At 44.0% G+C, this 19,744-nt stretch overlaps 1 protein-coding gene across 1 annotated transcript in view; it reads right to left on the bottom strand.

Moving 5' to 3' along the window:
• atxn7l1 (ataxin 7-like 1) overlaps positions 1 to 17,208 on the bottom strand; it is a gene marked incomplete at its 3' end in the record, with an annotated part of 36,577 nt that extends 19,369 nt beyond the window's left edge. Inside the window, exons 1-2 of the mRNA XM_080022374.1 lie at positions 17,175 to 17,208; positions 12,078 to 12,182 (exon numbers count right to left, since the gene is read on the bottom strand). Coding sequence (XP_079878500.1) covers positions 12,078 to 12,180 — 103 coding nt within the window. The 5' untranslated portion in view covers positions 12,181 to 12,182; positions 17,175 to 17,208. The remainder of the gene's footprint in view (positions 1 to 12,077; positions 12,183 to 17,174) is intronic.
• Between the last annotated feature and the right edge of the window lie 2,536 nt (positions 17,209 to 19,744).

Genomic DNA, 19,744 nt, shown 5'->3' with positions numbered 1-19,744 from the left:
GCGCTTCACTCTCATCAGGATCACGATGGGAGACTCTCATCGACGGCCAAGGTTAGAGAAACAAATAAATAAGTAATAAATAAATCATTAAAAACAATATTAAATCCCCAGCAGACTGGGAAGGTAGGAAGTTCTGAAAAAAAAAATGTCTGCAGTATCTCATTAAAGAGTCAGTTTAAACAATTAAATAATATCAAGGTAACAAGGCCCTGGGTGTGTGTGTGTGTGTGTGTGTGTGTGTGTGTGTGTGTGTGTGTGTGTGTGTGTGTGTGTGTGTGTGTGTGTGTGTGTGTGTGTTTATGGTGTTGTGAGGGACCAAGCCGTCAGACACAGGAGTCGCAGATAGATTGAGGCAAAAATTTGGATTTATTGACCAAACAATATATAAATAATCCATTTAGGATTATTGCAAAACAAGTGCAGGGGGAAACGATTACAAATTAACTCAAGTGTGATACAACTAAAAACTAGGTCAAAAGAACTTGAACAGGGGCCATCAGGAAGAAAAATGATTTAACTCTAAATAGAATTAAACAAGAGACTAAATAACACAAGTAAACGTGTTTAGACAAGTGCAAAATAAATACAAAACATTCACCTATAAAAAGAGATTGTTCAAAAAAATACAAAATAAAGCCCCCCACAAGGTCGAATGGACTCCTCTGCAGCCAGTTAAGCTCTAAATCCCAGCAATAAAATATGCACGTTATATGAAACAAAACCGGTGTGTCAATGTTGTGTGTTTTAACTTTGTGTGTGCATTATGAATGTAGGGCGTAAAAAAGATTTTAACAAACAGGGAAAATATAAGGCCGGTAAAAACAAACAGTGTGGGCGTGGGAGCGTCCATCACAGGTGTCGAGCAGTATGTTAGACACACAGGGTTTAGTGAGCAGATTATCAGTGAGTGTTTGCTCAAAGTGCATGACTGCCTTAGAAAGTGTGCCACAAGAGTCAATTGTTTTTGTGTGTGTGTGTGTGTGTGTGTGTGTGTGTGTGTGTGTGTGTGTGTGTCTGTGTGTTTAGACTAGATATTTAACGTTCAAACTGATAAACGTTATTGTTTTTTTTGCCTGTGCACCTCACTGAGAGAGGGGTGTATATAAACGTGTGCTCGCCTGTGTCTTTACTTTTTCTGTGTTTGTATTTGTCTGTGTGTGTGTGGTTGTGTGTGTGTGTGTGTGTGCGTGTGTGTGTGTGTGTGTGTGTGTGTGTGTGTGTGTCTGCGTCTGTGTGTGGCAGGTGTGTAAATAGGCCGCTGCTTGCTATCAGAGCCAGGGTGGCAGCTGTTATTGCGCTGGACACGATCAAAGTCCTCAGCCGCCATTCACAGGCATGCAACGACAAACTGCAGCCCTTTCAGCCCCAATTCAATGGATTCAGCCATTCAGTTCCACTGGGATCGCACCGCAGCGACGCACTTCTGCTATTTTGAAGATTTGAATGTGGGGGAGGGCCTCTGTTTGAACAGTGCGGGAATATTTTTTTTTGCTACTGTAAGTGATGTGTCATGATATTCTGATGAAATGCAGACACCTACTCGGTGATGCACAGCTGCCGATGCATCATTCACTGAGAAACAGTCAGTAGAAAGAGAGTGCCGTTAAAATAAACTAATATATACTGTAGAGTCCATGTCCTTGGTTGATGATATAATAAAAACATAGTATAAAGCAATTGATTTTCTTTAATTTTACTGTAAATACTTAAACATTTAAAATATTTTACTACGAATATATACTCTGTATATATTTATATTATCTACAGTATTAGAGTTTTATAAACATATTTTAATTTTTCATTATTTTATTTGATCATATTTATATATTTTTTTTCTTGGTTGTATTACATTTCCTGCATTAACACTTTGTATTTATAAAATAATTTTAGGTTTAATATCATTATTATTATTACTAGCATTATTATCATTGCCGAACACTAATCTAGAAATGTATCTAAACGGTGGTTAGAGATGAGATACGGCAGATACATTATGTTTTGGAGTTAGAATAAAAAAAACATTTTTTTAAGTTAGATGAGTTTTAGTCAAATGGTGGATTGTGGAACACTGTTTTCTGTTCACGCTGCCTACGACTAAATAAAGTATGTGCTTTTTTTTTTTTTTTTTTTATGTTTAAGTGTGAGTTGTTTTTTTTTAACTGGGCACCACGGCACATTTTATTTCTGAGTTACGCACGTCGTCCGTATTCCCTGTACCAGGCTGGAACAACCCATACAGATTTACAACGCGTGGCCCTCTGCCCAGGGGAGGTCAATAATCCACTCAGCCACAAGGGCAGCCCCCCACCCCCCCACACACACATACAACCCCTCCCCCCTGTCCATCCATCCGTCTCCACGGCGATGATGCGAGCCGAGTGCGCAGCGGATTGGCTGCCGAGCGGGGGGTGGGGGGGGGGGGTGTCAGTGGCTCCTCCCACCACAGGAAGCGGAAGCGAGAGGCTCCAAGTGCTCAGCTGGACTTGTTTACATCCAGAGAGTCGGGGGAAGAATGATGGGAAGAGAGTGGAGGGGAGAGAGAGAGAGAGAGAGAGAGAGAGAGAAAAATAATGTCAAATAGAGATCGCAAGAGAGAGAGGGAGAGGCAGAGAGAGAGAGAGAGAATTGAAATTGAGTGTTAAAAGAAGCGTGCATTCAATCTCTGACTCAAACTGAAAATGATAATACTGAGACGTTGACTGGATTTCCCACTTCCCACTTCGATTAAATGCCACAATAGTCAGTCACTGTGTAGACTGAATATGTTCCCTCAAAATAAATTGTGATGCACGTCAGACGGCATACACTGAAAAGTTGGTCACAATTCTCATTTATGGAGAGAATGTCAACATATAAAATCGTATCACGGGCCGCCTCATCGATCAGATCGAACCGGTGTTGAATCGAATCATGACCCTTTTCATGGAAATGAAGTCGTGAGATCCTGCCAAATACCCCGGCCTACACCAAAAGACTTCCAAAAGACATTATCACACATGAAGAGGCCTTTTCCCCCATCCCAGTAGTGCAGACATGGTAGAATTTAATATCAAACCAACCTGATATGACATAGGAGTCTCTGACCACCTCAAACCAAATGAGCGCCAGGGAGCTTGCTTTGATCGACCCTTAGGACTAGGGCGTTTCCTTATGGTCCCCAAAAGATCTTGAAAACTTGACTGTGGGTTTCGCAAAAAAAGGTCCCCAACAACAGCCGGCGCACAGAATGTGGAACAAGTAGGCATCACAGAAAAGATCAGTACACACACCGACATGGGCACACACACGGAAGTACCGCCAGGCCACGAAAAGCCACAAGGCAGGGCTGAAGTGAAACTACGCAGAGAGGAAGTGTTCTCCCCGCAGTCCGCCTGCCTCCAAGACAAGAGCTCAGTTAATCCGCGACTGGAGACTAACGTGGAGAGAGAGAGAGGGAAGAGGAGAGGAGAGGGCGCGCGAGGCCAAGAAGGCCCGCTTGAAAAAAAAAAAATCCTAAACGTAGGGCGAGAGAGACTGAGCTTCAGCAGAAACCTTCCACCGGCCAGAAACCCTTCCGCTCGGCCGCCGGCCAGAAATCTCCTGTTCAGGGGCCTTTCTGCCCGGCGTTTGCGCGTTCTCCCCACGCTCACATGGGGTTTCCTCCGTGTGACATCACAAGGACCCCCACTAAAAAACATGCACAAGAAACATCGTCTGACCAGCGAGTCGGACGATGGAGCTGGAGTTGGTCCCCGGGTGCTGCACTGTCAGCTGCCCACCGCTCCTGGCCGCGCCCCCCCCGGAGAGAGAGAAAGACATTTCAAGTTCATGGCCTCCATCTGCATGTGTGTGTGTGTGTGTGTGTCGGTCGTATCCGCACGTAATGCATGTGTTGTGGTGTGTGTGTGTGTGTGTGTGTGTGTGTGTGTGTGTGTGTGTGTGTGTGTGTGTGTGTGTGTGTGTGTGCATGCGCGTGACAATAAAAGATGAGCTAAAGCTTGTCCGGTCAAATCAGTTTAATCTAATCTTTATCTTTTCACAAGGAAATTTGGGAGGAAAGCCATTGTTTGTGCCGACCACATGTCATGTCATGTCATGTCATGTCACTTACCCGGAGGAAAAAGTTGCAGTTAATTTTAATTGAATAATGAACGTTAAAAACAAATAAAAACCGGAATGGCCGCATTGAGGTTGATTGCCTCCGCCAACCAGTAAGTCGCAGTTCACGTCCACAACTGTCCAGACAAAACCACCCCATCTGTTCCTGAGTTATGGCGTCGAATAACGGCCGGGAAAGTTTTTGCAGAACATTATGAAGTCATAGTGAAGTTGACCTCTGACCCTTTGGATGTAAAAAAAAAACAAAAAAAAAACGTCATCATCTTATCCTAATAGACGTTTGCGTGAAACCCATAACCGGCGTACGACTTCTTGAGTCATGGCCAAAACGCGTTTGGCGAGGTCCCGGTGATGGTGACATCTGACCTGTGACCACCAAAATCTAATCAGTTCACCCTTGAGTCCAAGTGGATGTTTGTGCCAAATTGGAATAAATTCCCTTGAGGCGTTCCTGCGACATTGCGTTCACGGGAACGGGACGGAGGTAACCCGAAAAAAAACATAAAGCCCCGAGCCACAGCTGCCGCCGGTCTGGAGGCACAAAAACAAACCACGCCGGCCATTAGCGGTTGGAATTCCCAAGTATCTTTTAGGCTCCTCTTTCAAGTACCTCTTATGCCTCGTGCACTCAGATTGATTCATTGTTTGCTCTATGTGACGGCGGAGCAGCCATCGCTCTCCACTGTGAGAGGAATTCACTGCACTCCATTTATATACAAGGCCCTCTTAAACAAGACACCTTGTTAAAGGAGCAATGGACAACTTTTCAAAACAGTGTCCCAGCGTCCCGGGGATAGAAAAGGTATTTGGGATGAACAAAGATCTTCCCCGGGAAGTCTCTATGTATGTATGTATGTATGTATGTATGTATGCATGCAAGCATGCATGCATGCATGCATGTATGTATGTATGTATGTATGTATGTATGTATGTCTCTTTGTATGTATGTCTCTTTGTATGTATGTCTATGTATGTACAGTATGTACATATGTACAGTATGTATGTATGCATGTATGTCTATGTATTTATGTATATGTGTCTCTATGTATGTACAGTATGGATGTACAGTATGTCTATGTATGTACAGGATGTATGTATGTCTATGTATGTACAGCATGCATGTATGTATGTATGTACTGTATGTCTCTATGTATGTACAATATTTATGTCTATGTATGTACAGTATTTATGTATGTACAGTATTTATGTATGTATGTCTCTATGTATGTATGTACAGTATTATGTACAGTATGTATGTCTCTATGTATGTATGTACAGTATTATGTACAGTATGTATGCATGTATGTATGTATGTATGTATGTATGTATAAGCCCGTCAGGGCAAACAAAAAATCATTTTAAAATGCCAAAAATGCCGCTAAATATCCATTTATTATCGGGTACCAGCTGCCAGTGGCCAATATGCAAGATGCAATTGTGATCAGGTTCTCGTATAAGATTTGTTCTTGAGAAAATGTGAATGAAAGAAGTGAACGCACGCAGCTTCAAAAGACCAGCCAATCACAATGCGCTGCACAGTTGACGCCTAAACGAAAAGATGAAGGAAAACAGACCGCCGGGCGACACTTGACAAAATCTGGTGTAGGAGCACCACTACAGATGAAAACATGTCGGTGAGGGCACACCTTGCACGGCCCCTTAGACACAATAATAACCGCTGACATTTGCCCCTACAGTGAACCTTCTCGGGGGAAATGTCCCTGTCTGTGGGAGACCGCGCTCGTCTTTCTTCATAAAGAAACTGCCTGTTGTTGGAAGCTTTGCCTTTCTTTTTCTCACCTACTTCTTTAAATTTCTGTTTTTTGAAACCCGCTTTTGTGTTTATACTTATCCATCGTGCTGTCTTCACTCTTCTGTGTGGATTTGGCTATGCAGCAGCAGTAGTAGTACGCAGTATGCATGTCTGTAACACACATTTGCAGACAAATCCACCTTTAATCCTAATATTATGTCAAACTGTTTTATGTTATTGTATACTGTTATTCGTTTGGTGAATTGATGACATCACGTGTGTGACACCGTGGAGCAGATGACTTGGCTCATTGTGTACTATAAATACTTACCACTTGAGCCGACCATAAAAGTTTGGCGGGCACATGTATTTTGTAGACTCAGTGCCCGAAATGCATGAAATTTTATGACAGGATTGTGGTGAAATAAAGAGGGGCCCGTGCGTGCGAGGGCCCCAATGCAGCTGCATTACATGCATATAATAAGAATTATTAATAATAATAATAATAATAATAATAATAAATAATAGATAATAACTTATTACCGGAATGTACATGCTTGTCTATGTTTTGTGTCTATTGGCCATATCTTGTATTCAGGGCACCATTGTACAAGGAAGCACAGTTTAAAAGGTGATCCCTGGTGAAATTAAAATTCCTATCTCACTATCTATCCATCTATCTTCTACACTCCCAGTGTTATGTGTGAGAGCACCATTACGAACGTATTCATTTCCATAGAACATGTATTTTCCACAAGAGCGGCGCAGCCGCTTGGTAGAAGGCGACACAAGTTGTGGGTTGTGGGTTCTCCGTGTAGAGAGTGGCAGGAAACTAACATCGCCGGGGTGAAGGGTTCCACTCCCTGCATGATCTGAAGGCTGACCTGAAGCTGAAAAGCAAGGTACTATTCTATATTCGAGTTGAGTTTTTAGTTCTGCACTACTGGGTGACATTAGAACTTAATTACTCCTGTGCACCTTCAGTACACGGGGCAAACAAGATCCATGAAAGCAGGAAACTCTCAGTATAGTCAGAAATGTGTATTATTGTCCCAAAATGTTGGCACTGCAGTTTGGTCTTTTCAAGCGTCTCCAGGTTGTAACAAGAGCAAAGTAGTGTGCTATGTTCAACTGAGGAGACAGCTGAGTTAATACCAATAATACGCGGCTAATCCCATTTCCCAAATGATATCCGATACGTATCGCATTAAAAACACAATCTGAGGGATCATAAATCGACTTTAAACCCTTCATACCCTTTATCTATACATGTTTTCTGAAAGAACATTTATCATGGTTTTAGAAGGTGGGGTGGTTTGTCCCATTAGACGGCAATGGAGCTTTCTGAAAAGGTAATGCATAATGCCAACTCCCTTAATTGTGCTGTTATCAATGGAAATAAGACCTGAGCAACAGTAGTTCATGCTAAACAATGTTTGGGATACAAAAAAAAAACCCCGCTCATTTCTAAAGTGGAAATCCATAATATATAATTATTGGATGGATTAGACTGCAAGTTCCATATTTCTGTTCAAATCTTGCATTCCTGCCGGAAAAGGTGGACCCCGCCACCAACGATGGAAGCAGCATATGGAGGAGCAATTGTACACCGATCAGCCACGACTGCTAATATTGTGTAAGGCCCCACTGGTGAAGCCAAAACAGCTCTGAGCCTCTGAAGGTGTCCTATGGTATCTGGCACCAAGACGTTAGCATCAGATCCTTAAGTCCTGGAAGTTTCGAGGTGGGGCCCCCATGGATCGGGCTTGTTGTTCCAGCACATCCCACAGATGCTCCATCGGACCGGACCCTAACCCCGCCCATCCACATGATGTAGAAGGAAACTTGTCGCCAGTTCACCGGTTGTCTTACTTGGACCACTTTTGGTAGGTACTAACAACTACACACCGGGAACACCCCACAAGACCTGTGGTTTTGGAGATGCTCTGACCCAGTCGTCTAGCCATCGCTATTTGGTCCTTGTCAAAGTGGCTCAGATCCTTACGCTTGACCATTTTTCCTGCTTCCAACACATCAACTTCAAGAAATGACTGTTCACTTGCTGCCTAATATATCCCACCCCTTGACAGGTGCCATTGGCACCAGATGATCAATGTTATTCACTTCACCTGTCAGAGGTTTTAATGCTGTGGCTGATCGGTTGTTTCTTACAATCTGCCGGGTTAAAAAAATAAAAAATAGCAATTCAACAAAATAACATTACGGATTACCACTTTAAGTGGGCAAGCAATGTGAGATGCACAACTTGAAGTCGTTCAATTGTGATTTTGTGTGTTCCTCCCTTCACATGCTCACACAGCAGCAAACTGGGTACGCATAACTAGGAGCCACTGACCCCTGAAGCAACCCCTGTGTGCATAGAGTGTGTGTGTGTGTGTGTGTGCCATGACTCTGTGACACAGAGGTCACCTGTAAAAGCCGATGGGTGGTAGCGCGCACACACACACACACACACACACACACACACACACACACACACACACACACACACACACACACACACACACACACACACACACACACACACACACACACACACACACACACACACACACACACGTGTTTTCCAAACTATAGCTGTCAGAACACGGTACTGTTCAGGTTGTTTGGTACAATTTTAATATCTGAAATTAAAGTTTATTTATACAGCCCTAGATCACATTGAACTTTACAACAACACATTCAAAATATCGTTTGACGGCACGCTCGAGCCAAAACTCTCGGAGAGAAAGAAAAAGCATTTTCATTTGCTTCAAAATGTGCACGTAACTGGCAAAAGAGGGACAAGTGGGCGCTGTCCAGACGTACTACGGTGGCAAACTGGGAACGTTCACCCCGTAGTAGTGTCTTCAACAGGGTGTCTGCAGTTATCAGAGAGTTTTATTCAATACCTTTTAAGACCATTTTTTCCAAAATATAAGACTTCTTATTCATAAGGTGTACAGGTATGTATAAAGTTAGGCGCTATATATTTAGTACAGAGCAGCAGAAAGTATAGGTTTCAGCGGTATAATTACGCTTTAATAACATGAAAATCTTTGACTCTGACGCAAAATAACTTGATATAAATGACTTCTAAGGCATAATACCTCTAAAGGACCGGCAGACACCTTTATCGGGAGCTAGACGCTGGACAGTGACAGCGCTACAGTGAGGAATGACGTGCGCTACAGGTCCTTAATGTGATTTAAACCAACAGCAGCGTTTCACATGCTCCCTGAGCCACTTGTAACACCAGTTATCCTGTCCAGGCGCCGCCACGGTAATACTTCACGGGGAGCTCACTGGGGTGTCATGCTCCTGCTGCGTGCGCGCGCGCGCGCCCGTGTGTGTGTGTGTGTGTGTGTGTGTGTGTGTGTGTGTGTGTGTGTGTGTGCGTGCGTGCGTAAGATGTACGGTTGTTGTTAGGCCACCACGCACGGGTGTGAGTGTTTGTATCAGAAAATAGAAACGCTGCCAACGAAGGAGAGGCACGGAGGGGGCCGGAGCCGGCAGAAAACAACCCTGGCTGCCAGGAGTGAGTGAGTGATGGAGAGTGTGTGTGTGTGTGTGTGTGTGTGTGTGCGCATGTAAAACAACACTGACCTGTTTCTGAGAATATTCGTGCAGCAGTACTCTTTACTTTGACAGAAACAGAATTTAGGGTGTGTGTGCATGCGTGTGTGTGTGCGTGCGTGCGCATGTAAGACAACACTGACCTGTTTGAGAATATCTGTGCAGCAGTATTCTTCACTTTGACAGAAACAGAATTTAGTGTGTGTGTTGGGTGCGTGTGTGTGTGTGTGTGTGTGTGTGTGTGTGTGTGTGTGTGTGTGTGTGTGTGTTAATGTATGCCCACCTTCGCTGCCCAGCTGAACCAGAAGGCTCGGGCTGCCGCACGTGCCACCAACAGAAGTTGAAGCAGCTCGCAGGCAGATGTGAGCGCGCTTAGTGGAGTCCCCGTTCAGACACAAACAAGTGCCGGGGACGACCAATGAGAACGGAGAAGCTGTTTGTGTGCTGCCGTATCAGTAACCACCATAGGTAAACTATTTTGCAGATAAGGACATGATAATGTCCGGGGCTGGGCTACAAGGGTTTCCGTTAGAAAACATTGGTGCCGGTCAACGTGTCCTGGAAGATTTAAATTTCCCGGACAAATGGGAGAGATTACGGTCAAACATTATCTGTGTTTATTGAGCTTAAAAACAATTGATAAGCAGGCTATATAGAAAAGACATGTATAATGTTTTTATTGAATATTTAAAATAAAATAAGTCCTGTCAGTTAAATATAAATAAATAAATAAATATTACGAAATATTACCACTTGAAATCAAGTAATTCACATTTGTGAACATTAAGTAGCAAGTGCAGACCAGCAAATCAAAACCAAAACTTAAATGACAAGTAGGTCTAAATAAATAATAAAGCTTGTGGTGGTGTCCGTCTTCACAGGGCGTCCTGTAGACATATTTTACACAATGAATATTTACCGCCTGCTTTGGGTCAAAACTCGAACATCCCAAAAAGACTGCAAACGATGGATGTGTCCCTGTTGTCAACGATACATCTTCTACTTCTCTTTCGGGCGCTGTGCTCCGTCCGTGCTCTGTGTGTGTGTTTACTGTGTTTACAAGCCCAACCTGTCCTCGAGGGAGGGGGCGGGGCTTAGTTCTCTATCGACAACCGTGATTGGTCAGAGGTGACGCTTTCAGATCAGCTTTAGATCGTCCAAACTGACTGGCTCCCCGTTGCAACTTGCCTGGCGCGGAAATGAACAGACCTGCAGACTTTTATTGAAATGATCCACCCAGCACCAACTCAAATTGTGCTTGGAGGGAATTTTTATAATTGACATTATGACCGGAGAGTTTTAAATATGTCAGGCTTTTCCCGGTCAAAAACCGGCAATTGCCGGTTAACGGAAACTCTGTGAGCTGCAAATCTTTATAATATGTATTTAAAGCCCGCTTCACACCTAGAACGGCAAACGACAAGAACAAAGCGGAAGTCCTATGGAGAGTCACGAAATGCCAAGAGCTCCAGAACGCATTCACGTCTTTCGACTCATGCGACAAGTTTCTGTCCGACCCTTTAACCAGAAGTGTCAGTCAAAGTTGTTTTTTTTAAACAAAGTAAACAAGTCATATCAAGTGATGATGTTATTAAGGTTGATGCATCAATAAATCTCTTATGAAATCGTTTTGCACTTTGCAAACACTACAAAGAGGGAGTTTTATACTCTCATTCGTGGAACATGGTAAATATCCAGCTGAGCAAACGACTCGCTGTTGTTCAGGGATAAAAAAGCTCTCTCGTTTTCCCTGACATATTTTGGGATGCAAATCTCAGATGTAGTTCCTTTGACAGCCATCGGGGAGGAGGCTCTGACTGTCGGATACAATCACACAATCAATGTAAAGCCGGCTTAAGTCTGCGTTACAGAAATGCAATTTTCTGAACTTGAGAGACGGTTCCACCTGTTCTAAACGGCGCCTCAACCTGCCTAGTAACAACATAATATCCACATTACTAATGACTTCTAATGTTTCTCAAATATTCCTTCAGCAAATATCTCAGGCAGCCCCAAGCCATCGTCAATTTATCAATATCAAGGTGATCGTCAAAAAATATTGGGATATTTGATGCTGTCTAATTCATTGATTTTGTCCACAATTACCCACCCCTTTCAAAGTGTCAAGGCGCGGCATGAACCCGACTGCTCTGGAGAGGCAGCTCGTACCTTGCACAGTTGCCTCCGTCGATGTATAAATGTGTGTGTCAGTCAAAATAATTGTGACTCTACAACGTCGGTCTAATGACTATACTTAACAGTTCCTATGCTACATAAATGTCTTTATGTGAAATGACAATATAATTATGTGAGAGCACACTAATTGAGTTCAGTCACTCCAGGGACGGAATCTAGTTTGCATTTGTTTTCTGAACTTCGTGTCTATTTTTAAATTTTTAAAGTTAAAAACTTCTAACGCCAGAAGATGTTCAATTCCAATGCAGTGTTGAGTTTCCAAAATTAAAATGAAAAGATTCAAAGAACAGTGTCCCGCGAGTGTTCAACTTACATTAGCTCGATATGCAATAAACGCTGTATACGTATTGCATATAGTTTGGTTAAGGTCAGGAAATTGCAGGAAATTGCAGTTATAAAAGTAACAGCGGAATCAAGTTATAATATCGCTTTAAATTCAACATGCATGTCTCACCGTAGTGCGTGAAGATGCCCTGAGGTCTGACCACCTGGTCGCAGCTGTGGCGGACAAAAAGACTTCTGTCGTCCAGCTCGGGAAATTGTCCGTAAACTTTCATTTCTACAAAAACAAAACCAACAAAAAAAAACAAATGTTACAATTCACACACACCAAAAACATATGCTGTAAACTTGCATTAACAAAAGGCAATATCAAATATTGACAATAATAAAAAATAAAAAAAACATGCTTGAGTCGAAATAAGATATTTCCTTTCAGCTAAGCATACTAAAGCATGCAGACTGGGGACCGAGTGTTTGTTAGTTCTCTATTTGTGTGTGTGTGTGTGGGCTGCGAAAGGGGAAAGCAGAATGTGTGTGTCGTCATGACTTTGCATTGCTGGCATGTTTTGGTCTATCAAAGTGTGTGTGTGTGTGTGTGTGTGTAAAACAGGAGTAGGGGATGTAAATGATCTGCCAGACCACTCGAGGTCAAAGTGCAGCTCACTGCTGTAACAAGTCGGGTGATGCTGCCTGCGTGTGTGCGTGTGTGTGTGTGTGTGTGTGTTTGTATAAGTGAAGCAGTAGATAAGGATGGGATGAGAAATTAAATTATCTTTTTTTGGCATTCCAGAGAGTGAAGTCCACACACACACACACACACACACACACACACACACACACACACACACACACACACACACACACACACACACACACACACACACACACACACACACACACACACACACACACACACACACACACACGGTCGGGGCCAAGTCAAATAACAAACCAATCAAAATTTAAGAGAGGGAAAGCATATTTTCCTACTCCTCAGAGTTTAAAACTGCAACTCAATACTCGTCTGTTATTGTTTGTGTGTCGAGTGTCGAAGCGCAGCGTGACTGCCAACCGCCTTGCCAGATCTGTCCATCGCCGGTGAAATACTTGTTTTGCAAGCAGCTCAGAGGATCTGTCCTTGGTGAATGGGTTTTTAATCAGAGCGCTGACAAATAACACCTTGAACGCACGACGCGATTTTCCAAGTCGTCAGATGGCGGTACTGTTCACACAACACGACTTTCCGTCTTGCGATCAGGAATCTTTCAGTGTTGTGGTTTCACGCTACGTGACTGATCGGTGACACATTACAACATCTTTCACCAGGAGGAATGCCCGACGAGTCCGCCGCGTCTCCGAACCACGTTTTGTCATGAAAACACAAGCGAGGATGACACCGGCAATGATGCAATCCCAATGCTTTTTTTTTTTTATTATATTCTTGATCGCTGTTGAAAAAAAAATAAAAATAAAAGCAGAATTTAACCAAGAAATGGGTTAAAAACCTCGAGAAGAAAAGTAAAATCGGCATGTTGTGCGTTTCTGGCTGCTGCTCCGTGCGCTCCCCGTCCCTCCTTCTCGACTCCTCCACCTCCTCCTCACTCTGTGTCTGCTCTCATTGGCCGTAACTCGTTGCGTCACTCCCGGGTCGACCCCGGCAGGACCTGATATTGAGCCTGCTTGATGTCTCGCCGGCGTCGGCGGGCAGCGGGATGTTGTGTGGACGTTGTGAGCAGTTCACACCACGCGCCCGTCGCTCGCAGGAAACGCGCTGTGACTTGCCTCCGATCTGAGACTTTGCTCGGCGATTTCCAAAAATCTGCCGGCGAGTAGAAAATCAGCCCAGAATCACGAAGAACTCACGAGCACAATGCGGGAGACAGCGAGAGAGAGGCAGTAGAGGCAGTAGTAGAGACAGTGAGAGAGAGAGAATGAGAGAGAGAGAGAGAGAGAGAGAGAGAGAGAGAGAGAGAGGCAGTAGAGGCAGTAGTAGAGACAGTGAGAGAGAGAGAATGAGAGAGAGAGAGAGAGAGAGAGAGAGAGAGAGAGAGAGGCAGTAGAGGCAGTAGTAGAGACAGCAAGAGAGAGAGAGAGAGAGAGAGAGAGAGAGAGAGAGAGAGAGAGAGAGAGAGAGAGAGGCAGTAGAGGCAGTAGTAAAGACAGCAAGAGAGATGGCAGAGGCAGCGAGAGAGAGAGAAAGATAGTAGAGGCGGCAAGAGAGAGATAGTAGAGGCAACGAGAGAGAGAGAGAGAGAGATAAGCAGTAGTCAGCGAGAGAGGGGAAGTAGAGGCAGCGAGAGAGAGAGAGGTAGTAGAGGCAGCGAGAGAGAGAGAAAGATAGTAGAGGCAACGAGAGAGAGAGAGATAGGCAGTAGTCAGCGAGAGAGGGGAAGTAGAGGCGGCAATAGAGAGATAGTAGAGGCAACGAGAGAGAGAGAGAGGCAGCGAGAGAGAAAGAGATTCAAGAGGTTTATTTGTCACATACATATACATACGTTCATACGTATATGCAGTGAAATGTGAGCGACGCAGTAGAGGCAGCGAGAGAGAGGCAGTAGAGGCAGTGACCTCAACACTGAGTGCTATGCACGAGCCAGAGTGTCCAACTCTCAACTTAATCCTCGCATCCTTGTTGAACCTGTGTTGTTCTTTACGTCTTTGTACCAAGGGAAGTCCAGAGCATTCTATGATATTGCAAGAAATACTGAATCAGCAACATTGTTGTGGGGTCAGCAATAGGTGCGAAGGGGTTTAACCTCCATTTTGTCTGGTTGCATCGCTGAACTCCCCTCATGTGTGATTGATTGTCATGAACAACTGCAACAACAGCAGCAGCCGAGCCCATTTCGTGTCAACTGTAAACGTCTCAACCGAGGTGACCCCAGTCGTACAGTCGGGTTAGGAACACCCACATGCCGAGTGTGGTGTGGTTTCCTGTTGGTCTGAGCACAGATCGGTTGACCCAAACCTATTGGGTGCTGGCCCGCTTTCAGCGTCTGTTGGCAGGGAACACTGGTGCGTTCCAATGGGAATTGAAGGTTGATTATGTTGTACCAAACTAGGGCTGTTCCCGACTCAGGATCAACTCACTCTGTGGGCGGCCGCCTAAGGCGCCATCCTGAAGTGGGGGGCGATCAAGGCGCATTTCGGGCACCTGTCCCCCTCTCCGATGCGACTGACGATGCACAGTCCAGCGATCGGCGCGTCAAAAAAAACCTCTGTTTAATCTTTGATGTAGGTTAATTTGTTTTACGTCTCCTCTCGGAAGGAAACAAGTGAGTACAGAACGGTATGAAACAAAACCGTGCGCAATGGGGACACTTTCTCCCCGATCACCCCACCTCGTGGCGTCATGCGCGGACGATAATCTTAACGAGTCTACCAGTCGTGCCCCGCGCATTTTGTAAGCTTCTGTTTTATCCTGCTATTGTATTGGACGCTGACTGAAAAAACAAAACAAAAAAAAAAAAAAAAAAAAAGGACCGCTCGACTTGAAGAATCTCAGTCGACTGACGGGTTTCCGACTGATGATTCGAGACGTCACCTTTCAGAGGGCAGCCAGAATGGCTCAGGAACGGTACTGATAAGATAACCATAGAGGAGAAATGCAAAATGGTACTGATACCATGGTGAAATCCACGTCCAGCATGTAGCCACATATAGGCCTACATTAATATATAATGCACAATATTCATAGTAAACCAATCACAGGTGTTATATCTGTAGTCTAGGAGCAAATAAATCCATCTCTAGTACAGCGACAAAACTAAGTAAATCCAGCACTGGCTACAACATGTTGAAATGAAAAGATCTTCTATACAGCGAGGTAAGCATACAAACAGTATCATTAGCTCTACTGGCTTCAGGTTTTAAGCGACTACTAAGCTGCGGGTATCGAGCTGCTAAAATCTGTGTGCGTGTGAGGGAAAGAGAGGAAAACTACATAATTCGCTCTACTATGCACCCGGTGGGGTCTAAAAATAGAAGTGAGAACATTGCACAAGGTGTAAATAAAAGCTCATCTAAAGCAAATATATGACAAATGGCAAAGTGTGCACCCTGCGTTTTGTATTTTGTGTGCGTGCGTGTGTGTCACGTGGCAGGACTCCAAGTCATGATGCCAACAGATCAGCGATCCCAAGGACGCCACTCCAGTCTGGCTGAGAGGAGGCTGTGAGCGTGTTCGTTTGTGGTGTGTAAGTAGGTTCCGGTCATCTCAAATATTCAGGAACCATCCAAGCTAGTGTGTGTGTGTGTGTGTGTGTGTGTGTGTGTGTGTGTGTGTGTGTGTGTGTGTGTGTGTGTGTGTGTGTGTGCCCCCTACGAGCAGCTCCTCTGAGTGTCTGTTGGGGGAGGGGGAGGTGGGTAGCTCCCAACAACAGTTTGACTCACTCCTCAAAGAAAGGATCGTGGACATAAAAAATCAAAACTGAATACCTCTATCCCTGTTTTCTTTGAAGAATGTTTTTTTTTTTTTAAGAAAGAGATATCTTGGAGCATTTAAAAAAAAATTAAAAATAAATGAATCCCCTGTTCCACTTTCAGTAGACTGCACGCCCCTCTTTAAATGACCCCGAGTTCTGGAGCAAGAATTGTCCTAAATTTGTCACCGGAGCTGAGATCTCCTCGACAGCTTCATTTTATTCACGTTAGTGTGCCGCGCGGGAGGCCTCGAGCCTGACGTTTAAGATTTTATTCGACAAATACTGTTACATACAAATGACAGGTTAACAAAGCGGTGCTGTGATACATCTATACGTGCTACATTTCAAGAGCCAAAAATAGTGAAAAACCAATACGACTCGTCACTACCAACTCTCGTTTCTCGTGTTTTTTTTATGTTCACTGAACGTACTTAATGTTTCCAACAGAAATCCTATCATCCGAAAAAATGTTCATTTTTAAATTTTATGTTGTGTATGCCCTACAGGTTTCTACTCAGCAGTGCATTCTTGTTTTTACCGTATTTTTATTTCTACTTTTTATATTATTTCGACATTATTTATTATTATGAATGTTATTATAAGTGTTGGTCGGCTTTAAGTATAATCATTTCATAGCCAGCAACATCTGCTTCCATGCTGTTTGATTGGGCTTATGACAAAAAAAAAGAAAAAATCGTATTTATATTAAAAATAAAATATGAATAAATTGTTTTATACTTGATGAAGCTGCTGAGCGCGTGGTGTAAGGTTTGTAAACAACAACAACAACAACAACAACAAAGAATGGCACTAATGGAGGTGTGTGGACCCTAATGCCTCCTCACCTTCTCTGCAGAGTCTCAGCGCTGGGCTGCGGATCGAAATCTCTCCGTCGCGGTTCTCCAAGGACGAGTCTGCGTTTGGATAAAACAGAAGACAGCACGCCATTCGCCAACGTGCAACGACGAACGTCAACGACAAAGACAAACAAACAAACAAACAAAAAAACAAACAAAAACAAAAAACTTTGGAGCCATTGACGGGGCACGTAGGGGGGCGTGGCGACGTAGGGGGCGGTTTCCACGCAGGGAGCCATGCTGGCTAGCTGTTAGCTTAGCGTCAGCCTGCGCTGGCTTCTCGCTGCTTTCACGGCAAATGGAAACGACGGAACTCGAACAACTTGCTGCTACGCATGAATTCTGGTGTCGATCAAGGTCGAGGTCCAGATTATTATTATTATTATTTTTTTTTTAATTTATTTGATGATTCTGATTCGTCACACGCAATCGTACAAGTGTAAGCGTGTAAAAGTCCGAAGGCTGTGCTTAACAAATTAGGAAGGGAAAAAAAATAAATGATTTGAATCAGAAAAAAATAGACAGCAAAAACATAAAATATATAAAAATATATAGTAATTAAAGTAGATATGTCGCAAAAACTCATTCATATGCAATATACGTATGTGTATATACACTCATACATACATATACTCATGGTAACGGTAAAATAATAAAAACTATAATAAAGAACACGTATGTTTTAGTTTATAATGGTTTACGTTACGGCCTATGTATTCCACTCGGGGTGTTTTGTTTGAAATCCTACGACTCATAATAATAACAACAACAAAACCAATTCGTCGGCTTATCCTGTGCGTCGGGGGAAGAAATTCACAAGTTCGACGCCACTGACGTGGTCGGCATTTACAAGTCGGAGGCTCCCGGTGCCCACCTCTCCCACGTGACGCGAACGCATCACTAAATCGAGCGGCGCTGTCACAGCCAAAACAACTTAAAACTTCAGCGCCGCGCGGCTGAATTAACGCGTAAAACGCCCACGGAGCACGGGCTGCGCGGGAGGGAGCGTGCGTCGTGTCGGAAACTCCCACACCACGCACGTTATTATTATTATTATTATTGTTATTATAATTATTATAATTATTATTATCCCGTTTCGCACCGTGCATGGTGGAGGAGCTTCCACGCAACTCGACCCCACACACACACACACTTCGGTTCACGCACGCCGCGACACTTCGGAACAGCCATCAAACTTACCTCGAACCACACGTGTTGCAGTCGCACCGACGGAGGGAGACCGAGGTCTGCGCGGATACAGACGCGGATCCGGACTCGGTGTTTGGCGATCCAATGTCGCCATTGCTATTCCTTCTCGATGCTCTCTCTCTCTCTCTCCCTCTCTCTCTCCCTCTCTCTCTCTCCTTCGCTGTTAGCGGAAAAAACGAAACCAGACGAGCAGGAGCGTGTGACGTCGGCTTCGGCGAGCCCCGGTTTCGCTCGAGCGTTTCCGGAGGGCGGCTGAAGCGCTCGCGTCAGATCGCGACGCGGGGGGGGGTGGGGAATGTGCGCGGGGAGGGCTCCGATGGAAACGCTCCGCATTCCAATTCACCGCGCGCGGAATATCGTTGCGTCCCGTGAGCGTATCCAACGAACAGGCATGTGTCAGTTTGTTTGTTAATTTTTTGTTGTTGTTGTTGTTGTTGTTGTTGTTGTTTTTTGAAAAACACAGGCGACTACTCAATCGCAATCACAAATTCCCGAGCCCCCCGCGAAGGCGACATCGGAACACGGGCAGCGGCGCGGCTCACAAGTTCAACAGTTCAGATCAACTCCGTCTCAATTCTGTCGCAATATCAATGTCAGCTTTGTCAGAGTTTGGTGGGTCGCATCGTTATCAATGTGTTGCCCCCCTTGAAAATAAATAAATCGATGGGGGGGGGGGGGGGGGGGGGTGCTCATTTAAAAAAAAAAAAAAGAACGCCCTAATTGTTTGAACCTGGATTTTTTATTATTATCATTTTTTTTTTTAAGATTTTCTCAACCTCAAACGTCAAAGCGTCCATCGTTATCCCCCGACTTTCAAGTTGAAGAAAGCTGAGCGTGCTTCATTCAAATCAATGCTATATATTCATGGTCAATAGATGTCGCAAGGATACTGTGCAACGTTACCAACGAACCAGCTCTATCGTGAGCTCGCTGTAGTTATTCACAGCGTAACACCTCCGATGTGACGTTAATAACGGTTGAAAACGACTCGCTGAGAAATGATCGTGACCTTCTCGGTATTTAAATTGATGACCTCAAACTGCAATTGAGAATAATAGTAATGTATATATTTTATTTTTTTAATTAAATGCACTTTGCTTGTTTGCTTTCATCTTTATTAGGAATCCAGCCTGCTTGTATATTTCCCCTCCGATTATTCTTATTATTATTATTATTATTATTATTATTAATAATAATATCATAATGTTCTCTGCTTTTTTCGGGCTAAAAGTATCTGCAACACGTCAACCGCAGTACGCACGGACCTGGTTGAGGTCTCATCGGAAACGGGACGTTTCAGATGTCTTGTCGTTCGAGTTTGATCATCTTCAACGTGCGCTCCGAGCAGG

Source organism: Zeus faber (assembly GCF_960531495.2).
Source record: "Zeus faber genome assembly, chromosome: 21".
Lineage (NCBI taxonomy): Eukaryota > Metazoa > Chordata > Actinopteri > Zeiformes > Zeidae > Zeus > Zeus faber.
The sequence above is the reverse complement of the archived record's forward strand: the minus strand, read 5'-3'. Positions and strand labels throughout refer to the sequence as shown.